This window comes from Anolis carolinensis, unplaced genomic scaffold (assembly GCF_035594765.1).
Source record: "Anolis carolinensis isolate JA03-04 unplaced genomic scaffold, rAnoCar3.1.pri scaffold_7, whole genome shotgun sequence".
Taxonomy (NCBI): domain Eukaryota; kingdom Metazoa; phylum Chordata; class Lepidosauria; order Squamata; family Dactyloidae; genus Anolis; species Anolis carolinensis.
Genome location: NW_026943818.1, coordinates 35,896,551 through 35,918,967, shown reverse-complemented (window position 1 = coordinate 35,918,967; position 22,417 = coordinate 35,896,551). Strand labels below are relative to the sequence as shown.

The following is a 22,417-nucleotide window of genomic DNA, read 5'->3' as shown; positions in this document are numbered from 1 at the left end:
TATACAATTATAATAGTGAATTATAATTATTATTACATTGTATTACATCATAATATTATTATTAATATTACATGTATATACAATATTATAATATTAGTATAGTATAATGTTCTGTTCCTGCTTTGAAAGTGTTACTACTTGTGCACGATGTACTTAGAAAGTAGTTATTGTTATTTATTTATTTATTTATTTATTTATTTGCTACATTTATATTTATTTTATTTATTAGCGACATTTATGTCCCGCCCTTCTCACCCCGAAGGGGACTCAGAGCAGATTACAAGTTATATATACATACATTATATGTATGTATCAATGGGTGAAAAATGGGTGAAAAAACTCGGGGCTATGTCTGTTTTTATTGTTGTTTTTATTGTTTTTATTGCTATTTTAAAGCCAAGTGTATTGTTTTAATCTATTTTTGTAAACCGCTCCGAGCCAAACTGGGAGTAGCGGTATATAAGTTTAATAATAAATAAATAAATAAATAAATAAATAAAATATTAGTATAGCACAATATAAGCACTACATAAGCATTATATATTATTATATTGTACTATACGATTATATTGCAATATTATTAGTGATATTACTTGTAATATAAATATACAATTATAATAGTGTATTATTATTATATTGTATTACATTATAATATTATAATCAATATTATATGTATATACAATATGTTATAATAATATATCCCACCCTTCTCACTCCGAAGGGGACTCAAAGTGGCTTACAAATTATATTTACATACAATATGTTATATTATGAGCATAGCACAATATTAGCATTATATATTACTATATTACACTATAGCACTATATGGTTATATTATTAGTAATATTATGTATAATATAAAATATATAATTAATATTATTATATTGTATATTGTATTATTATTAGCGTTATATTGTATTACATTACAATATTATTATAATATGATGATGATATTATTGTCCTCCAGAAACTTTGTTTTTGTGGCCACCACAAACTATGTTGAATTAGTTGAGACTCGATGAGATATTCATTGAAAAACTAGAGCAAAATGTGCTGCAGGATGTCCGTCCCACAAAAACAAAAGTTTTTTTAGTTGAATCAACTTTTCCCATTTATAAACCAGGAACAAAAATCGTGTTACATAGCGTAATAGTAGTAATAATAATGATGATGACGATGATTCAATACAACAGCCAACAGAGTGCCTACTGTGGACTCATCTTGTTGTGTTTCAAATAATAATAATAATAATAATAATAATAATAATAATAATAATAATCTGCCAACTGCAAAAGGCCACCCTGCAGTGCAGGTGGTCCCGGTGGTGATCGGCATATTGGGTGCCGTGCCAAAAGATCTCAGCCGGCATTTGGAAACAATAGACATTGACAAAATCACGATCTGCCAACTGCAAAAGGCCACCCTACTGGGATCTGCACACATCATCCGAAAATACATCACATAGTCCTAGGCACTCGGGAAGTCTTTGACTTGTGATTTTGTGATACGAAATCCAGCATATCTATCTTGTTTGCTGTGTCATACAATAAAATAATAATAATAATAATAATAATAATAATAATAATAATAATAATAATAATAAATAGCTTTATTTGTCTCACATGGGGCCAAACCCAACACATCATATAACATTATAAAATGAACAGTTAAGACAAACATCACGTTAAATCTAATTAAACAACTCATAATTTAAATAAAACATAATTAAAACAAAAATATTAAAATGATCATTCAAGGCATCAAAGGCATAATAGTAGTAATAATCATTTTTCAAAGGGTCTTTGACATTTTCTAATGCAAATGTGTATCCCCAATCATTCTTAAAGCTAGAGATTGAAAACCTACTTGGATAAATTGTATATTTACAGTAGAGTCTCACTAATCCAAGCCTCGCTTATCCAAGCCTCTGGATAATCCAAGCCATTTTTGTAGTCAATGTTTTCAATATATCATGATATTTTGGTGCTAAACTCGTAAATACAGTAATTACATCATAACATTACTGCGTATTGAACTACCTTTTCTGTCCAATTTGTTGTATAACGGGAAGTTTTGGTGCTTAATTTGTAAAATCATAACCTAATTTGATGTTTAATAGGCTTTTCCTTAATCCCTCCTTATTATCCAAGTTATTCACTTATCCAAGCTTCTGCCGGCCCGTTTAGCTTGGATAAGTGAGACTCTACTGTATATGTATACTAGCTTTGCCCGGTCACGCGTTGCTGTGGCTTATGCTTTCAGAGTGTTGCTCTTTATTTAGAGATTATATTGTTCTGCATTATTATACCACAGTAATTATTATATATTATATTTATAATCTTATATTATCTGCTTAGAACTGGATTATATGAGGCCCCTTCTAAAATGCACACTGAAGTGGATTATATGGCAGTGCGGAGTCAAGATAATCCAGTTCAAAGCAGATAATATAAGATTATAAATGGGTTATATAGCTGTGTGGAAGGGCCTTGAGTCTACACTGCCATATACTGTAATCCAGTTCAAATCTGATAATCTGTATTTTATAGGCAGTGTGGAAGAGGCCTAAGTGAGGCCTAACTCTGCCTGTCCCCTGGGCTGAGTGGGTTGCTAGGAGACCAAGTGGGTGGAGCTTAGCCTTCTAACTGGCAGCAATTGGATAAAAGCAATTATTCCTCTCTCTCTAATTAGGACTTTATTTTTCTTTTCTTTTTGTTGTATCAACCTAGAGCCATGGATGAGGGGTTGTGTCGTCAAATTTAGAGGTTGGGGGCCTGTAGTTTTGTTGTTTTGTGGGTCGCCGTGATGCCATCACTTATATATATAGAATATTATTAGTGTTATATTGTATTACATTACAATATTATTATAATATGATGATGATATTATTATCCTCCAGAAACTATGTTGAATTAGTTGAGACTGGATAAGATATTCATTGAAAAACTAGGGCAAAATGTGCTGCAGGATGTCCGTTCCGCAAAAGCAAAAAAAAAAAAAAAGTAGTTTAATCAACTTTTCCCATTTATAACCCAGGGAAAAAATCGTGTTACATAGTGTAATAGTAATAATAATAGTAGAAATAATCATTTTTCAAAAGGTCATTGAAATTTTCTAATGCAAATGTGTATCCCCAATCATTTTTAAAGCTGGAGATTGAAAACCTACTTAGATAAATTAGTTTTTTAAGTTTAAAAAAACCTGATAAGGTCAATGTGTTGTCAAAGACTTTCATGGCTGGAATCATTGGGTTGCTGTGAGTGTATGGCTACTAGAAGCATTCTCTTCTGATGTTTTGCCTGCATCTATGGCAGGCATCCTTGTATGGTCTGTTGGAAACTAGGCAAGTGGAGTTTATCTAACTGTGAAATGTCCAGGGTGGGAGAAAGAACTTTTGTCTGTTTGAGGCAAGTGTGAATATTACAACAACCCTGTGAATATTATAGTTGGCCAGCTTGATCAGCTTGGAATAGCCTTGCAGCTTCAAAGCTTGGCTGCTTGTTGCCTGGGGGAATCCTTTGTTGGGAGGTGTTAGTGTCATCTTACGATTGCCATAAATTGGGAATTATTTGAAGGCATAATTCTCCTGGATTCTCTGTTGCAGATCTTCCAGTTCAAAAAAGAGCGAGAAAGATGATGCTAATAAGTCAGAGGAAAAGGGGGAAGAGGATCCAAAATCTGGATCGACAGATCCATCCAAGGCTGCAAAATCAGGTAATTGACCGTGCTCTTTCCATGAAGCATTCATCTGGGTTTTATGTTGTTGGAGGTCTCTAATTCCCCGCAATTCTCCTGCAGGAACCAAAGGGACGGAAAGGACAGTGATCATGGATAAATCCAAGGGGGAGCCTGTTATCAGTGTGAAGACAACAAGCAGATCAAAAGAGAGAGTAAGCAGCATTTTTTCCTGAATTATTTGAAATATTGGGAGGGGGGTTGTGTTAGTATAATATGTAATTGGGGATATTAGAAACATATAATTCCAGGATTGGTATAAGTTTTAAGAGATGTCAGTAGGGAGATGCAATACAACACTCCTCGCACTATACTGCTTAGCCTTTTACTATTTTAACCTGCTGCATTGTTTTTATTTGGTGGTTTTATTTACCATTATATTGTTGTTAAAATGTTGGTTTAATTGTGTAATGTTATAGGTCAGTTATGTTTGTGTTATTGATGTTTGTTTACTTGTTATGCTTTGTTTCTGTTTTGGGCTTGGCCCCATGTTAGCCGCCCCAAGTCCCTTCGGGGAGATGGTGCCGGGATAGAAAAATAAAGTATTATTTATTTATTTATTTATTTATTTATTTATTATATCACTTCTACCCCACCCTTCTCACCCATCAGGGGACTCAGGGCGGCTTACAATATAAACATACACATCTAAAAACAGTTTTCATCAAATTTAAAAATCCATCAAGATTAAAAATTACAATAAAAATAAGAATATACATTAAAATATATTATTGTTATTATTATTGTGAATGTATTTTATCTTGTTTATTGTGGAAGTTTGGGCTTGGCCCCATGTTAGGCGCCCCGAGTCCTTGCAGGGAGATGGAGGCGGGGTACAAAAATAAAGTTATTATTGTATTATATTATTATCTGAAAGTATATTTTAATACTATTCATATTTAATTGTCTTTTAATGTTTGTATATCTTTAGGGTTTAAGTGGTGGTGTCTTGGTTTTACTGTTAAAGTCTATTTTTAGAGAGGAAAAAGCAGGGTACAAATAACAACAATAATATAGTCTCATTTATCCAAGACTCGCTTATCCAAGGTTCTGGATTATCCAATGCATTTTTGTAGTCAATGTTTTCAATATATCATGATATTTTGGTGCTAAATTTTTAGGGTTTAAGTGGTGGTGTCTTGGCTTTACTGTTAAGGTCTCTTTTTAGAGAGGAAAAAGCAGGGTACAAATAACAACAACAATAATACAGTAGAGTCTCATCTAAGACTCTGGATTATCCAATGCGTTTTTTTCAATGTTTTCAATATATCGTGGTATTTTGGTGCTAAATTTGTAAATACAGTAATTGCAACATTACTGCGTATTGAACTACTTTTTCTGACAAATTTGTTGTATAACATGATGTTTTGGTGCTTAATTTGTAAGATCATAATGTAATTTGATGTTTAATAGGCTTTTCCTTAATCCCTCCTTATTATTCGAGATATTAGCTTATCCAAGGTTCTGCTGGCCTGTTTAGTTAGGATATGTGTGACTCTACTGTAGTAGTAGTAGTAGTAGTAGTAGTAGTAATAATAATAATAATAATAATAATAATAATAATAATAATAATAATAATAATAATAATAATAGAAAAGTGCTCCCAGTTAATAAGTTACAATGTATTTATTTATTACAATATTTATATCCCGCCCTTCTCACCCAACAGGGGACTCAGGGCGGCTTACAAAAAAACACATATATAAAAATTATACAGTGCAATATAAATCAGTTAAAAAATTATTATTAACTTACATCAGTATTCATAAAACACATTATAAAATACAGATAGGCGTGTTCAGTTCAAAAGACTGGGTCTGTTGGTAAAGGTCTTAGTAGAAAGGACAGCAATTAAATTCTCTTCCCTTAATGGATAAAACCCTTTTCCAAACATTGTTGTTGAAGGCTTTTGTGGCCAGAATCACTGTGTTGCTGTGAGTTTTCCGGACTGTATGGCCACGTTCCAGAAGCAGTTTGACTCTGGGATTTATGGAGAATGAGATTCCCGAATACAGTATTTCTTCTTTCTCCTCCCAAGATAAACATCTCTAGAGATGGGGTGCATCTTAGAATTGCAGGTGTATCGGATGTGTTGTTGTTGTTGTTGGGCGGTACTGAAATTAGGGTGCGCCTTACAATTGATGTCAGTTTGCTGTTGAAGGAATACAGGAGCGTTAAATAATGGCCCTCTCTTTGTGGAACCTTTCCTATGAACTCTAGAGCGTGAAGAGCCAAGACCGTAAATCGGAGAGCCGCGAGAAGAGCAGAGAGAGGCAAGGGAGTGTGCCCTTCAACAAAACAAGAGACAGACGATCGAGCGAAGAACCGCACCGGTAAGATTGAGTGGCCCAAAGAGGATCCCGTGGTTGTTGTTGTCATTGTATATTGCTTTATGTATTTATTGCACACTTCCTCACTTCATTGTTTGCTACCTGAAAGGACGCGCGGCATTATTGTGCTTGAGTCTGTTTTATTGATTGTTATACTGTTATTGTTATTTTATTGTTTTGTTTTATATTTTAACTTGTTTACACCTTGGTTTTGGGACTGGCCCCATGATAGCCGCCCCGAGTCCCTTCAGGGAGATGGTGGTGGGATACAAAAATAAAGTATTATCATTATTATTATTATTATAAACACAACAAGATGAGTCCACAGCAGACACTCTGCTGGCTGTTAGTATTGTTGTTGTTGTTGTTGTTGTTGACACAACAACATTGTATGACACAGCAAACAAGATCTATATCCTGGATTTCGTATCACAAAATCACAAGTCGAACACTTCCCAAGCGTCTAGGACTGTGTGATGTATTTTCGGATGATGCGTGCAGATCCCAGTCGGGTGGCCTTTTGCAGTTGCCATATTGTAATTTTACCAATGTCTATTGTTTCCAAATTATTATAATTATTATTTTATTATGTCACAGCAAACAAGATAGATATGCTGGATTTCGTATCACAGAATCACAAGTCGCACACTTCCCAAGTGTCTAGGACTGTGTGATGTATTTTTGGATGGTGCGTGCAGATCCCAGTAGGGTGGCCTTTTGCAGTTGGCAGATCATAATTTTGTTATTGTTATTATTATTATTATTATTATTATTATTATTATTATTATTATTATTATTTGAAACACAACAAGATGAGTCCACAGCAGACACTCTGCTGGCTGTTGTCTTGGATCACACGTTGGACACTTCCCAAGTGTCTAGGACTGTGTGATGTATCAGCGAATAATGCATGCAGATCCCAGTCAGGTGGCCTTCTGCAGCTGGCAGGTGGGGATTTTGTCAGCGCCGATTGTGTTTGAGTGCAGGCCAAGGCCTTTAGGCCCTGCACCCAGTGTGCTGATCACCACTGGGACCACCTCATACCGTATCAGCTTTTCCAGCTGTTTCTCCTCAATCCTGCTGTCACCTGGGATTGCGACATCGACTATCCATACTTTGTGCTCCAAAACTGTCTGAATTCGGAAGTCCCAGAGTAGCTTGACATGTTCATTCTCTGTAACTTTTTCTGGCTTGTGATCCCACCAGTTCTTTGTCGCAGGCAGATGGTATTTGTGGCACAAATTCCAATGAGCAATGGTGTTATGCCTCTGCTTGTAGTCTGTCTGTGCGATCTTCTTGCAGCAGCTGAGGATATGATCAATGGTTTTGTTGGTTTCCTTGCACAGTCTGCATTTTGGGTCATCAGCTGATTTTTCGATCTTGGCCTGAATTGCCTTTGTCCTGATGTCTTGCTCCTGGGCTGCAAGGATCAGGCCTTCCGTCTCCTTCTTCAGGGTCCCATTTGTGAGCCAGAGCCAGGTCTTCTCCTTATCAGCTTCTCCTTCAGTTTTGTCAAGGAACTTTCCATGCAATGTTTTGTTGTGCCAGCTGTCAGCTCTAGTTTGTAGTGCGGTTTTTTTGTACTGATTCTGCTCTAGTTTGTAGTGTGGTTTTCTTGTACTGGTTTTTTGTCTGCTGTGCTTTGAGGAGTTTCTGATTTTTGACTTCCAGCAAAGCAGGTTCTTCACTTTGCTTAACATAACCTAGGGACTGCCTGTCCTTAAATGTGAGTTTGGTCTGCAGTTTGTTCTTTTTGCACCCTCCTTCTTCAGGAGCTCCCGTGACCGCCGGGACCGGCAGCAGCGCTTGCAGGCCATCTGGGAGCAGGACGAGCGGGAGCGGCTGGAGATTGCCCGGGACAAGCTGGAGTTCGAGCGGGTTCGCCTGGAGCGGGAGCGGAATGAGCGGGAGCGCCTGGAGCGGGAGCGCATGCGCATCGAGCGGGAACGCCAGCGGGAACGGGAGCGCATCCAGCGGGAGCGGGAGGAGCTACGGCGGCAGCATGTCCAGCTGCGCTACGAGCAAGAGAGGCGTGTGGCCGTGCGGAGGCCCTACGACATTGACGGGAGGTGAGATCGCCTGCCTGTTCCCATTTTGGAATGGCTCAACCTCTTCTGGGAATTGAGCTGGTCCTTTGTTATGTGACCCCTATCTTCTCCTTTTGTGTCTTTGACCTTACCTATGTTCCAGAGCTCCTCCACCCAATTTACTCAAATCTAATGCTCACCTTTTGGGGCTAAATGACTTTGCCACAATTAGGGTGCGCATTACATTCGTGTCCTACAGTAATCTTTTTGCTGAGCCAAAGGAAAAGGGCCTTAACTGCTCCTCCAAGGAGCAACTATCTTTTGAGTACATCTCTTTCTCATCCTTGGAAATATTTATTTATTTTACTTATTTGTTAGCGATATTTATATCATGCCTTTCTCACCCCGAAGTGGACTCAGGGCGGCTCACAAGTACATACAATATATTATATTATTAGCATAGCACAATATACCGTATATACTCGAGTATAAGCCGACCCAAATATAAGCCGAGGCACGTAATTTTACCACAAAAAAACTGGGAAAACATTGACTCCAGTATAAGCCGAGAGTGGTAAATTTCAGAAATAAAAATAGATACTAATAAAATTACATTAATGGAGGCATCAGCAGATTAAATGTTTTTGAATATTTACATAAAGCTCAAATTTAAGATTAGACTGTCCAACTCTGATCTAATCATTATTCTCATCTTCTTCAGTGTAAATGTGCTTATGTATCCTTGTAATAATAATAGAGTAAAATAATACATGTAATAATAATAATAAATATAGGAAAATAATACAATAATAATAGAGTAAAATTTGAAATGCAATAATAATAATATCAGAGTGAGATAATAAATGTATTATTATTATTATTATTAATAATAATAATAATAATAATAGAGTAAAATAAATGTAATAGTAGCCACAATAGAGAAAAATAATAAATGTGATAATACCAATAATAATAGAGAAAAATAATAAATGTACCATATTAAAAAAAAACAAAAAAACCACAGCAACAAAAGGGAAGGGGAAAATTGTCAACTTCCGATCTTTTACATCGAGGTTTGAAAAAAGGATGTCCAAAAACCTAGAAATATACATTTCTTTTCTTAAGAACAAAACACCTCCACCGAAATAATCATAAACTTTCACTGTAAAGAAAAATATGTGCAGATTGGTTACTATACATGTACAAGTGTTTTGGGGTTGTTGTTTTTTTATTTGTTGTTGTTTTATTGTATTTCATAAATTTTAATAAAAAATGATAGAACCAAAAAAAAAATGTACTATATATTCTCAAGTATAAGCTGACCCAAATATAAGCCAACCAGGACCCTCACCCGAGTATAAGCTGAGGGGGGCTTTTTCAGTCTTAAAAAAAGGGCTGAAAACCTAGGCTTATACTCGAGTATATACAGTATGTTATATTACATTATAATATTATCAATGTTATATGTCTATACAATATATTATATTATTCATATAGCACAATACAATACCATTATAATAGTGTATAATTATTATTATATTGTATTACATTATAGTATTATCAATGTTATGTCAATACAATATATTATTCGCATTGCACAGTATAAGTATTATATATTACTATATTGTACTATGCCACCATATTGCAATATTATTAGTAATATTACATATAATATATAATTATAATACAGTAGAGTCTCATTTATCCAACATAAACAGGCCGGCAAAACGTTGGATAAGCAAATATGTTGGATAATAAGGAGGGATTAAGGAAAAGCCTATTAAACATCAATTAATATATACATATACAACATATTATAAATACTCTCATTCTGTTAATTGGTTGATGTTAGGAACTCCTCCACAAGGCCAGGATTCTCGCCCACCTCTGTCCTCAAATAAGAAACATCTGTGGGGTGAAATACTATGGGGACTCCCCGTGGTTGCCACTTGGGTGTTTTGCTTTTCATTCAAAGAAGGTGGCGGGAGAAATCTTTGCTGATCCTTGCCGTTCCCTTTCCAGGAGGGAAGATGCCTACTGGCCCGAGGCAAAGCGGATGACGATGGATTACCGCCACCGCTCCGATTTCAGCCGCCAGTATCGGTTCCACGACGTCGATTACAGGTATCGTGGCCAGTGCCAAGATGAAGCCCTGGATGGGTGAGCCAGGCAGACCAGATTCCTTTGCCCTCCTCGTCTGTGTATGGAAATAGTGCTGTGTATCTCTGCAGAAGCTCGGGCCTTAGGTTTCACCTGTAGCTCCACGGAAGGAAAACATGCCTTTCCTTCTGTTGGCCATGCTGGTCGAGACTGATGGGAATTGTAGACCTAGAAACGCCAGAGTGTAGACTGTTCAGGCTTAGAGCAGGCCTCCAGGTGCTTGGGACTCCAGCTCCCAGAATTCCTGATCATTGGCGAAGCTGGCTTCTGGGAGTCGGAGGCCCAAACCCCTAAAAAGATCCCTTTGTCTCTAACAAAACCTGATTATATGAACTCAATTCATTTGATATGTGTTATTTCCAGGAGAGAAGGATCACGAGGAATGATGGGAGACCGAGACATACCGGTGAGTGGATTTTCTTATGTAATAATATGATAATATAATTAATATGGTATTATTTATATATATATATATATTAGCTGTGCCCAGCCACGCGTTGCTGTGGCGTTGTCTGGTGGTGTTGGTGAGAAATTGTTGAGGTAGTGGTGGTATTGAATGTCTGTTGTATGGCTGTCTTTATGTTTAGTATGCACACGGAAGTGGATTATATGGCAGTGTGGAGTCAAGATAATCCAGTTCAAAGCAGATAATATAAGATTCTAAATGGGTTATACAGCTGTGTGGAAGGGCCTTGAGTCTACACTGCCATATAATCCAGTTCAAATCTGATAATCTGTGGAAGAGGCCTAAGTGAGGCCTAACTGTGCCTGTCCCCTGGACTGAGTAGGTTGCTAGGAGACCAAGTGAGCGGAGCTTAGCCTTCTAACTGGCAGCAATTGGATAAAAATTATTCTTTCTCTAATTAGAAATTTATTTTTTCTTTTCTTTTTGTTGTATCAACCTAGAGACATGGATGAGGGGTTGTGATGTCAATTTTCGAGGTTGTGGGGTGTTTACTTTTGTTGTTTTGTCCACTGCCGTGATGCCATCACTCTTTTATATATATAGATTGTATATACTGTATATTAGGCTTGCTCAAATAATTCGTTTTCCCCGTTTACCGTTATTGATTCGTTATTTTCGTTTGTTTTGAAGCAATATCGAACCTTGGTTGTCCACACGCCTGGATATCGCGGTTTCGAACCGCAATTGGCCGTTTTCCGTTATGGCGCCTTTTTTTTCGTTTTTAAAAAATGCTTTGGCAAATCATCAAAACTTGTTTAAGTCCACTGGGGCAATCTAGCGTGTTGTTTGCACCTTGTAGCCAATCAGAGAGCACGTTTAACCAGGGGGAGGGGCTGGTAGGACGTCCTGAGCGTGCACACGCCTCGTGGCTCAGTCGCACTGGGAATTTTGGAGAGGGTGGAAGGGAGATTTTGGTGCAGGCACTGGCAGGCAGGAAAGATTGCTGCGTCACAGCATGGCTGTGTGAAGACCGGGAGAAAAGGTGGGGTGGCTGGCTGAGTTTGGGTGGTGTGTGTTAGTTGGGTCTTTCTTTTTCTTTTGTTTTTGCAAAGGGCTGTCCTGTGGGTGTTTTTTTCCTTGCGGGCGGGGTGGGCTTTCTCCTTTCTTTTTTCCACGCAAAAGTGTTTTTGGAAACAAGGGATCCGAGCCAGGGACGCTTCCTGATAATCCTAAACCAAGTTTGGGAAAGAGTTGCATATCCCATACTTCCCTGTACAAAATACAACTCCTTTTGGGGAAAGAAGGGGGGTGCCTTTGTCCCTTCACTGCTCTCAAACACAAGCGGGGCTGCTTGTGTCTCAGCCGGGGACGCTTCCTGATAATCCTAAGCCAAGTTTGGGAAAGAGTTGCATATCCCATACTTCCCTGTACAAAATACAACTCCTTTTGGGGAAAGAAGGGGGGTGCCTTTGTCCCTTCACTGCTCTCAAACACAAGCGGGGCTGCTTGTGTCTCAGCCAGGGACGCTTCCTGATAATCCTAAGCCAAGTTTGGGAAAGAGTTGCATATCCCATACTTCCCTGTACAAAATACAACTCCTTTTGGGGAAAGAAGAGGGGGTGCCTTTGTCCCTTCACTGCTCTCAAACACAAGCGGGGCTGCTTGTGTCTCAGCCGGGGACGCTTCCTGATAATCCTAAGCCAAGTTTGGGAAAGAGTTGCATATCCCATACTTCCCTGTACAAAATACAACTCCTTTTGGGGAAAGAAGGGGGGGTGCCTTTGTCCCTTCACCGCTCTCAAACACAAGCGGGGCTGCTTGTGTCTCAGCCAGGGACGCTTTCTGATAATCCTAAGCCAAGTTTGGGAAAGAGTTGCATATCCCATACTTCCCTGTACAAAATACAACTCCTTTTGGGGAAAGAAGAGGGGGTGCCTTTGTCCCTTCACTGCTCTCAAACACAAGCGGGGCTGCTTGTGTCTCAGCCAGGGACGCTTCCTGATAATCCTAAGCCAAGTTTGGGAAAGAGTTGCATATCCCATACTTCCCTGTACAAAATACAACTCCTTTTGGGGAAAGAAGAGGGGGTGCCTTTGTCCCTTCACTGCTCTCAAACACAAGCGGGGCTGCTTGTGTCTCAGCCAGGGACGCTTCCTGATAATCCTAAGCCAAGTTTGGGAAAGAGTTGCATATCCCATACTTCCCTGTACAAAATACAACTCCTTTTGGGGAAAGAAGAGGGGGTGCCTTTGTCCCTTCACTGCTCTCAAACACAAGCGGGGCTGCTTGTGTCTCAGCCGGGGACGCTTTCTGATAATCCTAAGCCAAGTTTGGGAAAGAGTTGCATATCCCATACTTCCCTGTACAAAATACAACTCCTTTTGGGGAAAGAAGAGGGGGTGCCTTTGTCCCTTCACTGCTCTCAAACACAAGCAGGGCTGCTTGTGTCTCAGCCAGGGACGCTTCCTGATAATCCTAAGCCAAGTTTGGGAAAGAGTTGCATATCCCATACTTCCCTGTACAAAATACAACTCCTTTTGGGGAAAGAAGAGGGGGTGCCTTTGTCCCTTCACTGCTCTCAAACACAAGCGGGGCTGCTTGTGTCTCAGCCGGGGACGCTTTCTGATAATCCTAAGCCAAGTTTGGGAAAGAGTTGCATATCCCATACTTCCCTGTACAAAATACAACTCCTTTTGGGGAAAGAAGGGGGGGTGCCTTTGTCCCTTCACCGCTCTCAAACACAAGCGGGGCTGCTTGTGTCTCAGCCAGGGACGCTTCCTGATAATCCTAAGCCAAGTTTGGGAAAGAGTTGCATATCCCATACTTCCCTGTACAAAATACAACTCCTTTTGGGGAAAGAAGGGGGGGTGCCTTTGTCCCTTCACCGCTCTCAAACACAAGCGGGGCTGCTTGTGTCTCAGCCGGGGACTACACCAATTTAACAAAGTTTCAGCCACAAAAACAAAGTTTCTGAAGTAGAGCAATGACTTTCACAGTAAAGACAACCCAATTTAACAGGAAATAAGACTTTCAAACCAGGAACAGATTTCTGCAATTATTAAAAAATGGTTTATTATAAAAGCTATGAAAATTTGCCAAAAATCAGAGGATAAGGGAAACGTTCCACATTTTGGTGAGCTATCAGTGTTAAATGTGTTCTACCACTGTACCAAGTTTGAAGAAGATCACTCAAAAAATGAGGGCGGGAGAGCCCCCTAAGTCCCCCCCCCTCTTCGGGCTGTTTTTGGGCCACCGCGCATGCGCGTCCGCCATTAACGAATTAATTTCGAAAATAACGAATTTTCGTTAATTTTGAAAAATTTTGGGGGCCAAATTCGTTATTAGCAACAAAAACGAAAAAATGCCCCCTCTAGTTTTGAAACGAGTTTAGAATCAAATTTTTCATGGATCGATCAAGCCTACTGTATATATATGCACCATATATATACTATATACATACTGTATATATACTGTATATATACTGTACATATATATACCTGGTGGCGGCGCAGTGTGTTAAAGCGCTGAGCTGCTGAACTTGCAGACCGAAAGGTCCCAAGTTCAAATCCCAGGAGCGGAATGAGCGCCTGCCGTTAGCCTCAGCTCCTGCCTACCTAGCAGTTCGAAAACATGCCAATGTGAGTAGATCAATAGGTACCGCTCCGGCGGGAAGGTAACGGCGCTCCATGCAGTGATGCCAGTGGCCACATGACCTTGGAGTTTTCTACGGACAACGCCGGCTCTTCGGCTTAGAAATGGAGATGAGCACCAACCCCAGAGTCAGTCACGACTGGGCTTAACGTCAGGGGAAAACCTTTTAAAACTATATATATATATATTACACTATAATAGACAGTAATATATAATAATATAATATATTGTATATACTGTATATACTCGAGTATAAGCCTAGTTTTTCAGCCCTTTTTAGGACTAAAAAAGCCCCCTTGTCTTATACTCGGGTGAGGATCCTGGTTGGCTTATACTTGGGTCAGCTTATACTCAAGAATATATGGTACACTTATTATTTTTCTCTGTTATTATTGGTATTATTACATTTATTTTTTTAATCTATTTGAATTATTATTAATACATTTATTATTTCACTCTGATCTTACTATGTTTATTATTCTACTCTATTCTTATTAAAAGGATACATAAGCACATGAAGAAGATGAGAATAATGATTTGATCAGAGTTGGACAGTTTTATCTTAAATTAGAGCTTGATGTAAATATTCAAAAAAGCTTAACCTACTGATACCTCAATTCATGTAATTTTTTGGTATCTATTTTTATTTCTGAAATTTCCCACTCTCGGCTTATACTTGAGTCAATGATTTCCCAGTTTTTTTAATGGTAAAATTAGATGCCTCAGCTTATATTCGGGTCGGCTTATATGTATATACTAGCTGTGCTCGGCCACGTGTTGCTGTGGCGTTGTCTGGTGGTGTTAGTGAGAAATTGTTGAGTTAGTGGTGGTATTGAATGTCTGTTGTGTGGTTGTCTTTTTGTTTAGTATGCATTTGGTTGTTTGTGTACTGTGAAAGTGGTGAGAGTAGAGGGGGGTCTATGTCCCTGTGTAGTATTGTATTATTTAATTGTATTATGTTATGGTTTATTGTATTGTCTTGGGCATTGCCCCATGTAAGCCGCCCCGAGTCCCCATTGGGGAGATGGTGGCGGGGTATAAATAAAGTTTTATTATTATTATTATTATTATTATTGTATAGTATTTATACGTTGTCCATGTGTTGTAAATGCTTGGATTATGTCCTGCTGCATAGTAGAAAGGGTTGGGCTGGATGGCCCTTAGGGGTCTCTCCAAACTCTTGGATTCTATGCTATTATTATTATTATTATTATTATTATTATTATTATTATTATTATTATTATCTTCATCATCATTATGTAGAGGCTGGATGGCTGTCTGTCAGGAGTGCTTGGATTGTGTCCTCCTGCATGGTAGAAGGAAGTTGATCTGGATGATCCTTATGGGTCACTCCAAACCTTAGGATTGTATGATGTTGTTATTATTATTGATAGTAGTAGTATTAGTATTGAGATGCTGGGTGGCCATCTGTTGGGCGTGCTTGGATTGTGTCCTCCATGGCAGAATTGGGTTGGACTGGATTACCACAGTAATTATTTCATATTACAGTAGAATCTCACTTATCCAACATTCGCTTATCCAGTGTTCTGGATTATCCAACGCAGTCTGCCTTTTAGTAGTCAATGTTTTTGTAGTCAATGTTTTAAATTCATTGTGAACTTAGTCTTGTAACTGGCAGCAATTGGATAAAAACAATTATTGCTCTCCCTCTAATTAGGACTTTATTTTTCTTTTCTTTTTGTTGTATCAACCTAGAGCCGTGGATGATGGGATGTGTTGTCAAATTTCGAGGTTGGGGGGCCTGTAGTTTTGTTGTTTTGTCTGCTGCCCTGATGCCATCACTCTTATATATATATAGACTAGCTTTGCCCGGCCACACGTTGCTGTGGCTTATGCTTTCAGAGTGTTGCTCTTTATTTATTGTCCTGATTTTAGAGATTATATTGTTCTGTATTATTGTATTATAGTAATTATTACATATTATAATCTTATATTATCTGCTTAGAACTGGATTATATGAGGCCCCTTCTTCACAGCTATATAAAATGCACACTGAAGTGGATTACAGTAGAGTCTCACTAATCCAAGCCTCGCTTATCCAAGCCTCTGGATAATCCAAGCCATTTTTGTAGTCAATGTTTCCAATATATCGTGATATTTTGGTGCTAAATTCGTAAATACAGTAATTACAACATAACATTACTGCGTATTGAACTACTTTTTCTGTCAAATTTGTTGTATAACATGATGTTTTGGTGCTTAATTTGTAAAATAACCTAATTTGATGTTTAATAGGCTTTTCCTTGATCAGTCCTTATAATCCAAGATATTCGCTTATCCAAGCTTCTGCCAGCCCGTTTAGCTTGGATTAGTGAGACTCTACTGTATATGGCAGTGTGGAGTCCAGATAATCCAGTTCAAAACAGATAATATAAGATTATAAATGGGTTATATAGCTGTGTGGAAGGGCCTTGAGTCTACACTGCCATATAATCCAGTTCAAATCTGATAATCTGTATTTTATAGGCCGTGTGGAAGAGGCCTAATTCTGCCTGTCCCCTGGGCTGAGTGGGTTGCTAGGAGACCAAGTGGGCAGAGATTAGCCTTCTAACTGGCAGCAATTGGATAAAAACAATTATTCCTCTCCCTCTAATTAGGACTTTATTTTTCTTTTCTTTTTGTTGTATGAACGTAGAGGCCTGGATGAGGGGTTGTGCTGCCAAGTTTAGTGTTTCTGGGGTGTGTAGTTTTGTTGTTTTGTCCTAGGCCAAAATTTCATTACCCTTTTATATATAGAGATGGTACATGTAATATTGATAACAATATTAGGGACGTGTACTTAACCCTTGATGCCGTCCTCCTCCTTTTTTCCCCCCCAGCATTACGCCGACGAGCGCCACCGAGATTCCCGGGACGGATGGAGCAGCTATAGCTCCGACAGGCGCATGAGCGAAGGGAGGTGAGTGCACACTCCCACTCTGAAGCCCCTCACGAGGCTCAGAAGATTGGCTTGGACTGGGTGGCCCAACTGTAGGATTCTAGGATTCCTAAACGATGGTGTTTCCTTGCTCTCTTTTTTCAGAGACGGGCGTGATTGGGGGGATCGGAAATTCGAGGACCGTTCCTGGCAAAGTGGCAGCGACGACGGCGGATCCCTGGGGCGGGATCCCGAACGATGGCGAGGTGATGATTTTCAGACACTATAGATCCCCTCATTTGAATCTTGGTTTTGAATATTAAATAATGTGGCAAATCCTCCCTGCAAAGACACAAAAAGGAGGGCCAGAGGAGTGTATGAGTCTAATCACTGTTGTAGGCTGTGTAATGCTTAATTCTATATTAATGTAACGGCACTTCATTCAGTCATGCCGGCCACATGACCTTGGAGGTGTCTACGGACAATGCCGGCTCTTCAGCTTAGAAGTGGAGATGAGCACCAACCCCCAGAGTCAGTCACGACTGGATTTAACGTCAGGGGAAACCTTTACCTATACAGTAGAGTCTCACTTATCCAACACTCGCTTATCCAACATTCTGGGTTATCCAACGCATTTTTGTAGTCAATGTTTTCAATATACCATGATATTTTGGTGCTAAATTCGTAAATACAGTAGTTACTACATAGCATTACTGTGCATTGAACTACTTTTTCTGTCAAATTTGTTGTATAACACGATGTTTTGGTGCTTAATTTGTAAAATCATAACCTAATTTGATGTTTAATAGGTTTTTCCTTAATCTCTCCTTATTATCCAAAATATTCGCTTATCCAACATTCTGCCGGCCTGTTTACATTGGATAAGCGAGACTACTGTATTAATGTTTATTTCCTGTGCTGGTCTGTGACCGAAATAAATGATTTGATTTGATAGATATTAATGTTTGTATATTTTTAGGTTGTAAATGGCACTGTATTGGTTTTATTGTCAGCTGCTCTTGAGGGTTTCTTTGAGATAAAGTAAAGCAAGATACAAATAATAATAATAATAATAATAATAATAATAATAATAATAATAATAATAATAATAATAATAGAAATAATAATATAATTAATGTTTTTTATGTCAGATGCGAATTGGGGATACAGTTATAATATATATTTTTAGGTTGTAAATGGCACTGTGTTGGTTTTATTGTCAGCTGCTTTGTGAGGGTTTCTTTGAGATAAATTAAAGCAAGATACAAAGAATTTAATAATAATAATAATAATAATAATAATAGAAATATAAGAGAAATGATAATATAATTAATGTTTTTTTATCATGTCAGATGCGAATTGAGGATACAGTTATAATGTATAGAAAAACCACAAACAAAGATAAAAACCTGGCATTAAACTAAATTTTCTTTGAGGTTCAAAATTACATAAGCAAAAAATTTGAATGGTTAATTGTCTCTTTATAATTCTCTATGCCCAGTTAGGAAAAATGATGGGAATTCCCAGGAACTAATGTAATAATTCATTACCTGTCCCTAGAACCATACAATCCTAGCATTGGAAGGGATCACAAGGGCCATCCAGCCTGACCCTGTTCTGCCATGACACCACCCAGGCCCTCCTGACAGATGGCCATCCAGTTTCATTGACATTAAACTGTCCATGGAGAGAAATCAGGCTATAGAAATAGAGATGCTAAGGGCCATCCAGTCCTACCCCCTTCTGCCAAGGAAGAAAAGCACCATCAGAGCCCATTTTAAAATGTCCAATTTTTTTCCTAGGCAGGGGCAGAGGAAGACGGGCTCGCGTCCTGCATCGAGGCAGGATGTCTGGGTAAGAAAGAAAAACAGCAGGTCTTTGGGGATAGTTTTTAATTCAAGGCAAAAGAGGCCTTCTGTGATGTGCTAGAAATGCTTATTTCATTTATGTTCTGATTCAAAGAGACTCGGGATATAAATCAAATAGGCGTTTTTAAAATGAGAGGGATTCATTTTTTTAAAAAAGGGGGGTGTTGTTGCTTTGTATGTTGGAATCCACCCTGAGTCCCCTTGGGGAGATAGGGCGGAATACAAATAAAGTTGTTGTTGTTGTTGTTATTGTTATTAGTATATTGTGTGTATTATGTAGAGCAGGGGTCCCCAAACTAAGGCCTGTAGACCGGATGCGGCCCTCAAAGGTCATTGACCTGGCCCCTGTACTGAACTTTAGACTTAGTGTTGACCTAAGTCTACCTGGTCTTTGAAGGTCTCTTTGCTTAGCTACGGCCTTATGAGACCATCTAGATTGCTTTTGGAGGTCACTTTCCTTATCTATGGTCTTATGAGATCGTCTAGATGGTCTTTGAAGGTCTCTTTGCTTACCTATGGTCTTATGAGATCATCTGGATTGTCTTTGGAGGTCTCTGCTTAGCTATGGTCTTATGAGATTGTCTAGATGGTCTTTGAAGGTCTCTTTGCTTAGCTACGTCCTTATAAGACCATCTAGATGGCTTTTGGAGGTCACTTTCCTTACCTATGGTCTTATGAAATCATCTAGATGGCCTTTGAGGGTCCCTTTCCTTACCTATTGTCTTCTGATGGCCTGATGAGATCATCTAGATGGCCTTTGAGGGTCCCTTTCCTTACCTATTGTCTTCTGATGGCCTGATGAGATCATCTAGATGGCCTTTGAGGGTCCCTTTCCTTACCTATGGTCTTATGATAAAGTCTACATGGTCTTTGAAGATCTCTTTGCTTAGCTACGGCCTTATGAGACCATCTAGATGGCCTTTGAGGGTCACTTTCCTTACCTATGGTCTTCTGATGGCCTGAGATCATCTAGATGGCCTTTGGAGGTCTCTTTCCTTGTCTGTGGTCTTCTGATGGCCTGAGGAGATCATCTAGATGGCCTTTGAGAGTCCCTTCCCTTATTTATGGTCTTCTCATGGCCTGATGAGACCATCTAGATGGCTTTTGGAGGTCCCTTTCCTTACCTATGGTCTTCTGATAGCCTGATGAGATCTTCTAGATGGCCTTTGATGGTTTCTTTCCATACCTGTGGTTTTATGAAACCATCTAGATGGCCTTTGAAAGTCCTTAGAAAGTCTAGATGGTCTTTGAAGGTCTCTTTGCTTAGCTACGGCCTTATGAAACCATCTAGATGGCTTTTGGAGGTCTCTTTGGTTACCTATGGTCTTATGAGACCATCTAGATGTTCTTTTGAGGACTCTTTGCTCACCTATGGTCTTATGAAACCATCTAGATGGTCTTGGAGGGTCTCTTTCCTTATCTATGGTCTTCTGAGACCATCTACATGGCCTTTGGGGGTCTTCTCTGCTTACCTGTGGTCTTTGTGGGTCTCTCTCTCTCTAGGCGGGGAAGCTTCGTGCCGAGCGACCCGTCGGGCCCCTCGTCGCCCAGGGGGGAGACCCGGGGCGAAGGCTTCTCGGGACAAGACCGAGGGGACCGGTCCAGCGACCCTCGCTTCAGCCGCCGCTATTGAATGTTTTCACCGTTTTGTGGGGTCTTTTATTGGAGGGGGCTTCCCCCCCGCCCCGCCCCACCCTTCTCCCAAACTGTACAAAATGGCAACCGAAAGAAGGAAACCGACGAGACCCCCACACACGCCTCCTCGGTGAACCACTGACTGTGACTCTTTTTATGTTTACTTCCATCGCGCTCGACCTGTGAAGCCGCAGCCATTTCTGGGTAACGTGTCCCTGTCCGTGCCGCATCCATTCCTTCCTCCCCCTTCGGCCCTTGTTTTAAAATAAAAAGAATCTGTGTTTCTTTTAGAAAGGCATTCCATTTTCTATAAAATAAACCACACGTTTGCAGAGACCTGGTTGAAACCTTCGGATTGTATATTCTTGGTCGCAGCAACGAAAGGTGAGATACAGGATCCGTTGTGGGGTTGTTGTGTGTTTTCCGAGTTGTCTGGCTGTGTTCCAGAAGCATTCTCTCCTGACGTTTCGCCCACATCTAAGGCAGGCATCCTCAGAAGTTGTTGCGGTCTGTAAACCTCATTGCTTCAAGTTGTGGGGTTGTTATGTGTTTTCTGGGCTGTCTGGCCATGTTCCAGAAGCATTCTCTCCTGACGTTTTGCCCACATCTAAGGCAGGCATCCTCAGAGGTTGTTGAGGTCTGTAAACCTCACTGTTTCAAGTTGTGGGGTTGTTGTATGTTTTCTAGGCTGTCTGGCCATGTTCCAGAAGCATTCTCTCCTGACGTTTCGCCCACATCTAAGGCAGGCATCCTCAGAGGTTGTTGAGGTCTGTAAACCTCATTGTTTTAAGTTGTAACATGCTATGTTAGTTTTATATATATATGTATATATATGTGTATATATATATATATATACACACACACACACAATGTAATTTACAATAATATATAATAATTATAACATTGTATATACATATAATAATCATAATATTATATTGTAATACAATCTACTAATAATACAATATAATAATATTAATTATATATTCTATATTACATATAATGTTAATATTGTGCTATGCTAATATAATATATTGTATGTACATATAATTTGTAAGCCGCTCTGAGTCCCCTTCGGGGTGAGAAGGGTGGCCTATAAATGTAGCAAATAAATAAATAATTGTGGGGTTGTATGTTTTCTGGGCTGTATGGCCGTGTTCCAGAAGCACTCTCTCCTGATGTTTCGCCCACATCTAAGGCAGGCATCCTCAGAGGTGGATGAGGTCTCTAAACCTCACTTGCTTCATTTCCAATAGACCTCAACAACTTCTGAGAAAGCCTGGTATATGTGGGTGAAACGTCAGGAGAGAATGCTTTTGGAACATGGCTAAGACAGCCTGGAAAACTCACAGCAACCCAAAGATAGTAGAGTCTCACTTATCCAACATAAACGGGCCAGCAGAACGTTGGATAAGCAAGTAAGTTGGATAATAAGGAGGTATTAAGGAAATCACATTAGGTTATGATTTTACAAATTAACCACCAAAACATCATGTTATACAACAAATTTGACAGAAAAAGTAGTTCAATACACAGTAATGCTATGTAGTAATTACTGTATTTACGAATTTAGCACCAAAATATCACAGTGTATTGAAAACATTGACTACAAAAATGCTTGGATAATCCAGAATGTTGGATAAGCGAGCGTTGGATAAGTGAGACTCTACTTAGATTTATACTTAATACTTGAAATTGACCACTAGAGGGTACTGTTTTCTAACAGGAAT

General features: G+C 39.1%; 1 protein-coding gene across 1 annotated transcript in view; it reads left to right on the top strand.

Annotated features, from left to right (window-relative positions):
- Window positions 1-21,026, top strand: part of safb (scaffold attachment factor B) — a 47,986-nt gene extending 26,960 nt beyond the window's left edge. Inside the window, exons 12-21 of the mRNA XM_062959852.1 lie at window positions 3,605-3,714; window positions 3,799-3,890; window positions 5,956-6,068; window positions 7,838-8,134; window positions 10,115-10,216; window positions 10,616-10,658; window positions 17,150-17,229; window positions 17,353-17,453; window positions 18,990-19,041; window positions 20,559-21,026. Of these exons, the coding sequence (XP_062815922.1) occupies window positions 3,605-3,714; window positions 3,799-3,890; window positions 5,956-6,068; window positions 7,838-8,134; window positions 10,115-10,216; window positions 10,616-10,658; window positions 17,150-17,229; window positions 17,353-17,453; window positions 18,990-19,041; window positions 20,559-20,688 (1,120 nt within the window). The 3' untranslated portion in view covers window positions 20,689-21,026. The remainder of the gene's footprint in view (window positions 1-3,604; window positions 3,715-3,798; window positions 3,891-5,955; window positions 6,069-7,837; window positions 8,135-10,114; window positions 10,217-10,615; window positions 10,659-17,149; window positions 17,230-17,352; window positions 17,454-18,989; window positions 19,042-20,558) is intronic.
- Window positions 21,027-22,417: the final 1,391 nt, after the last annotated feature.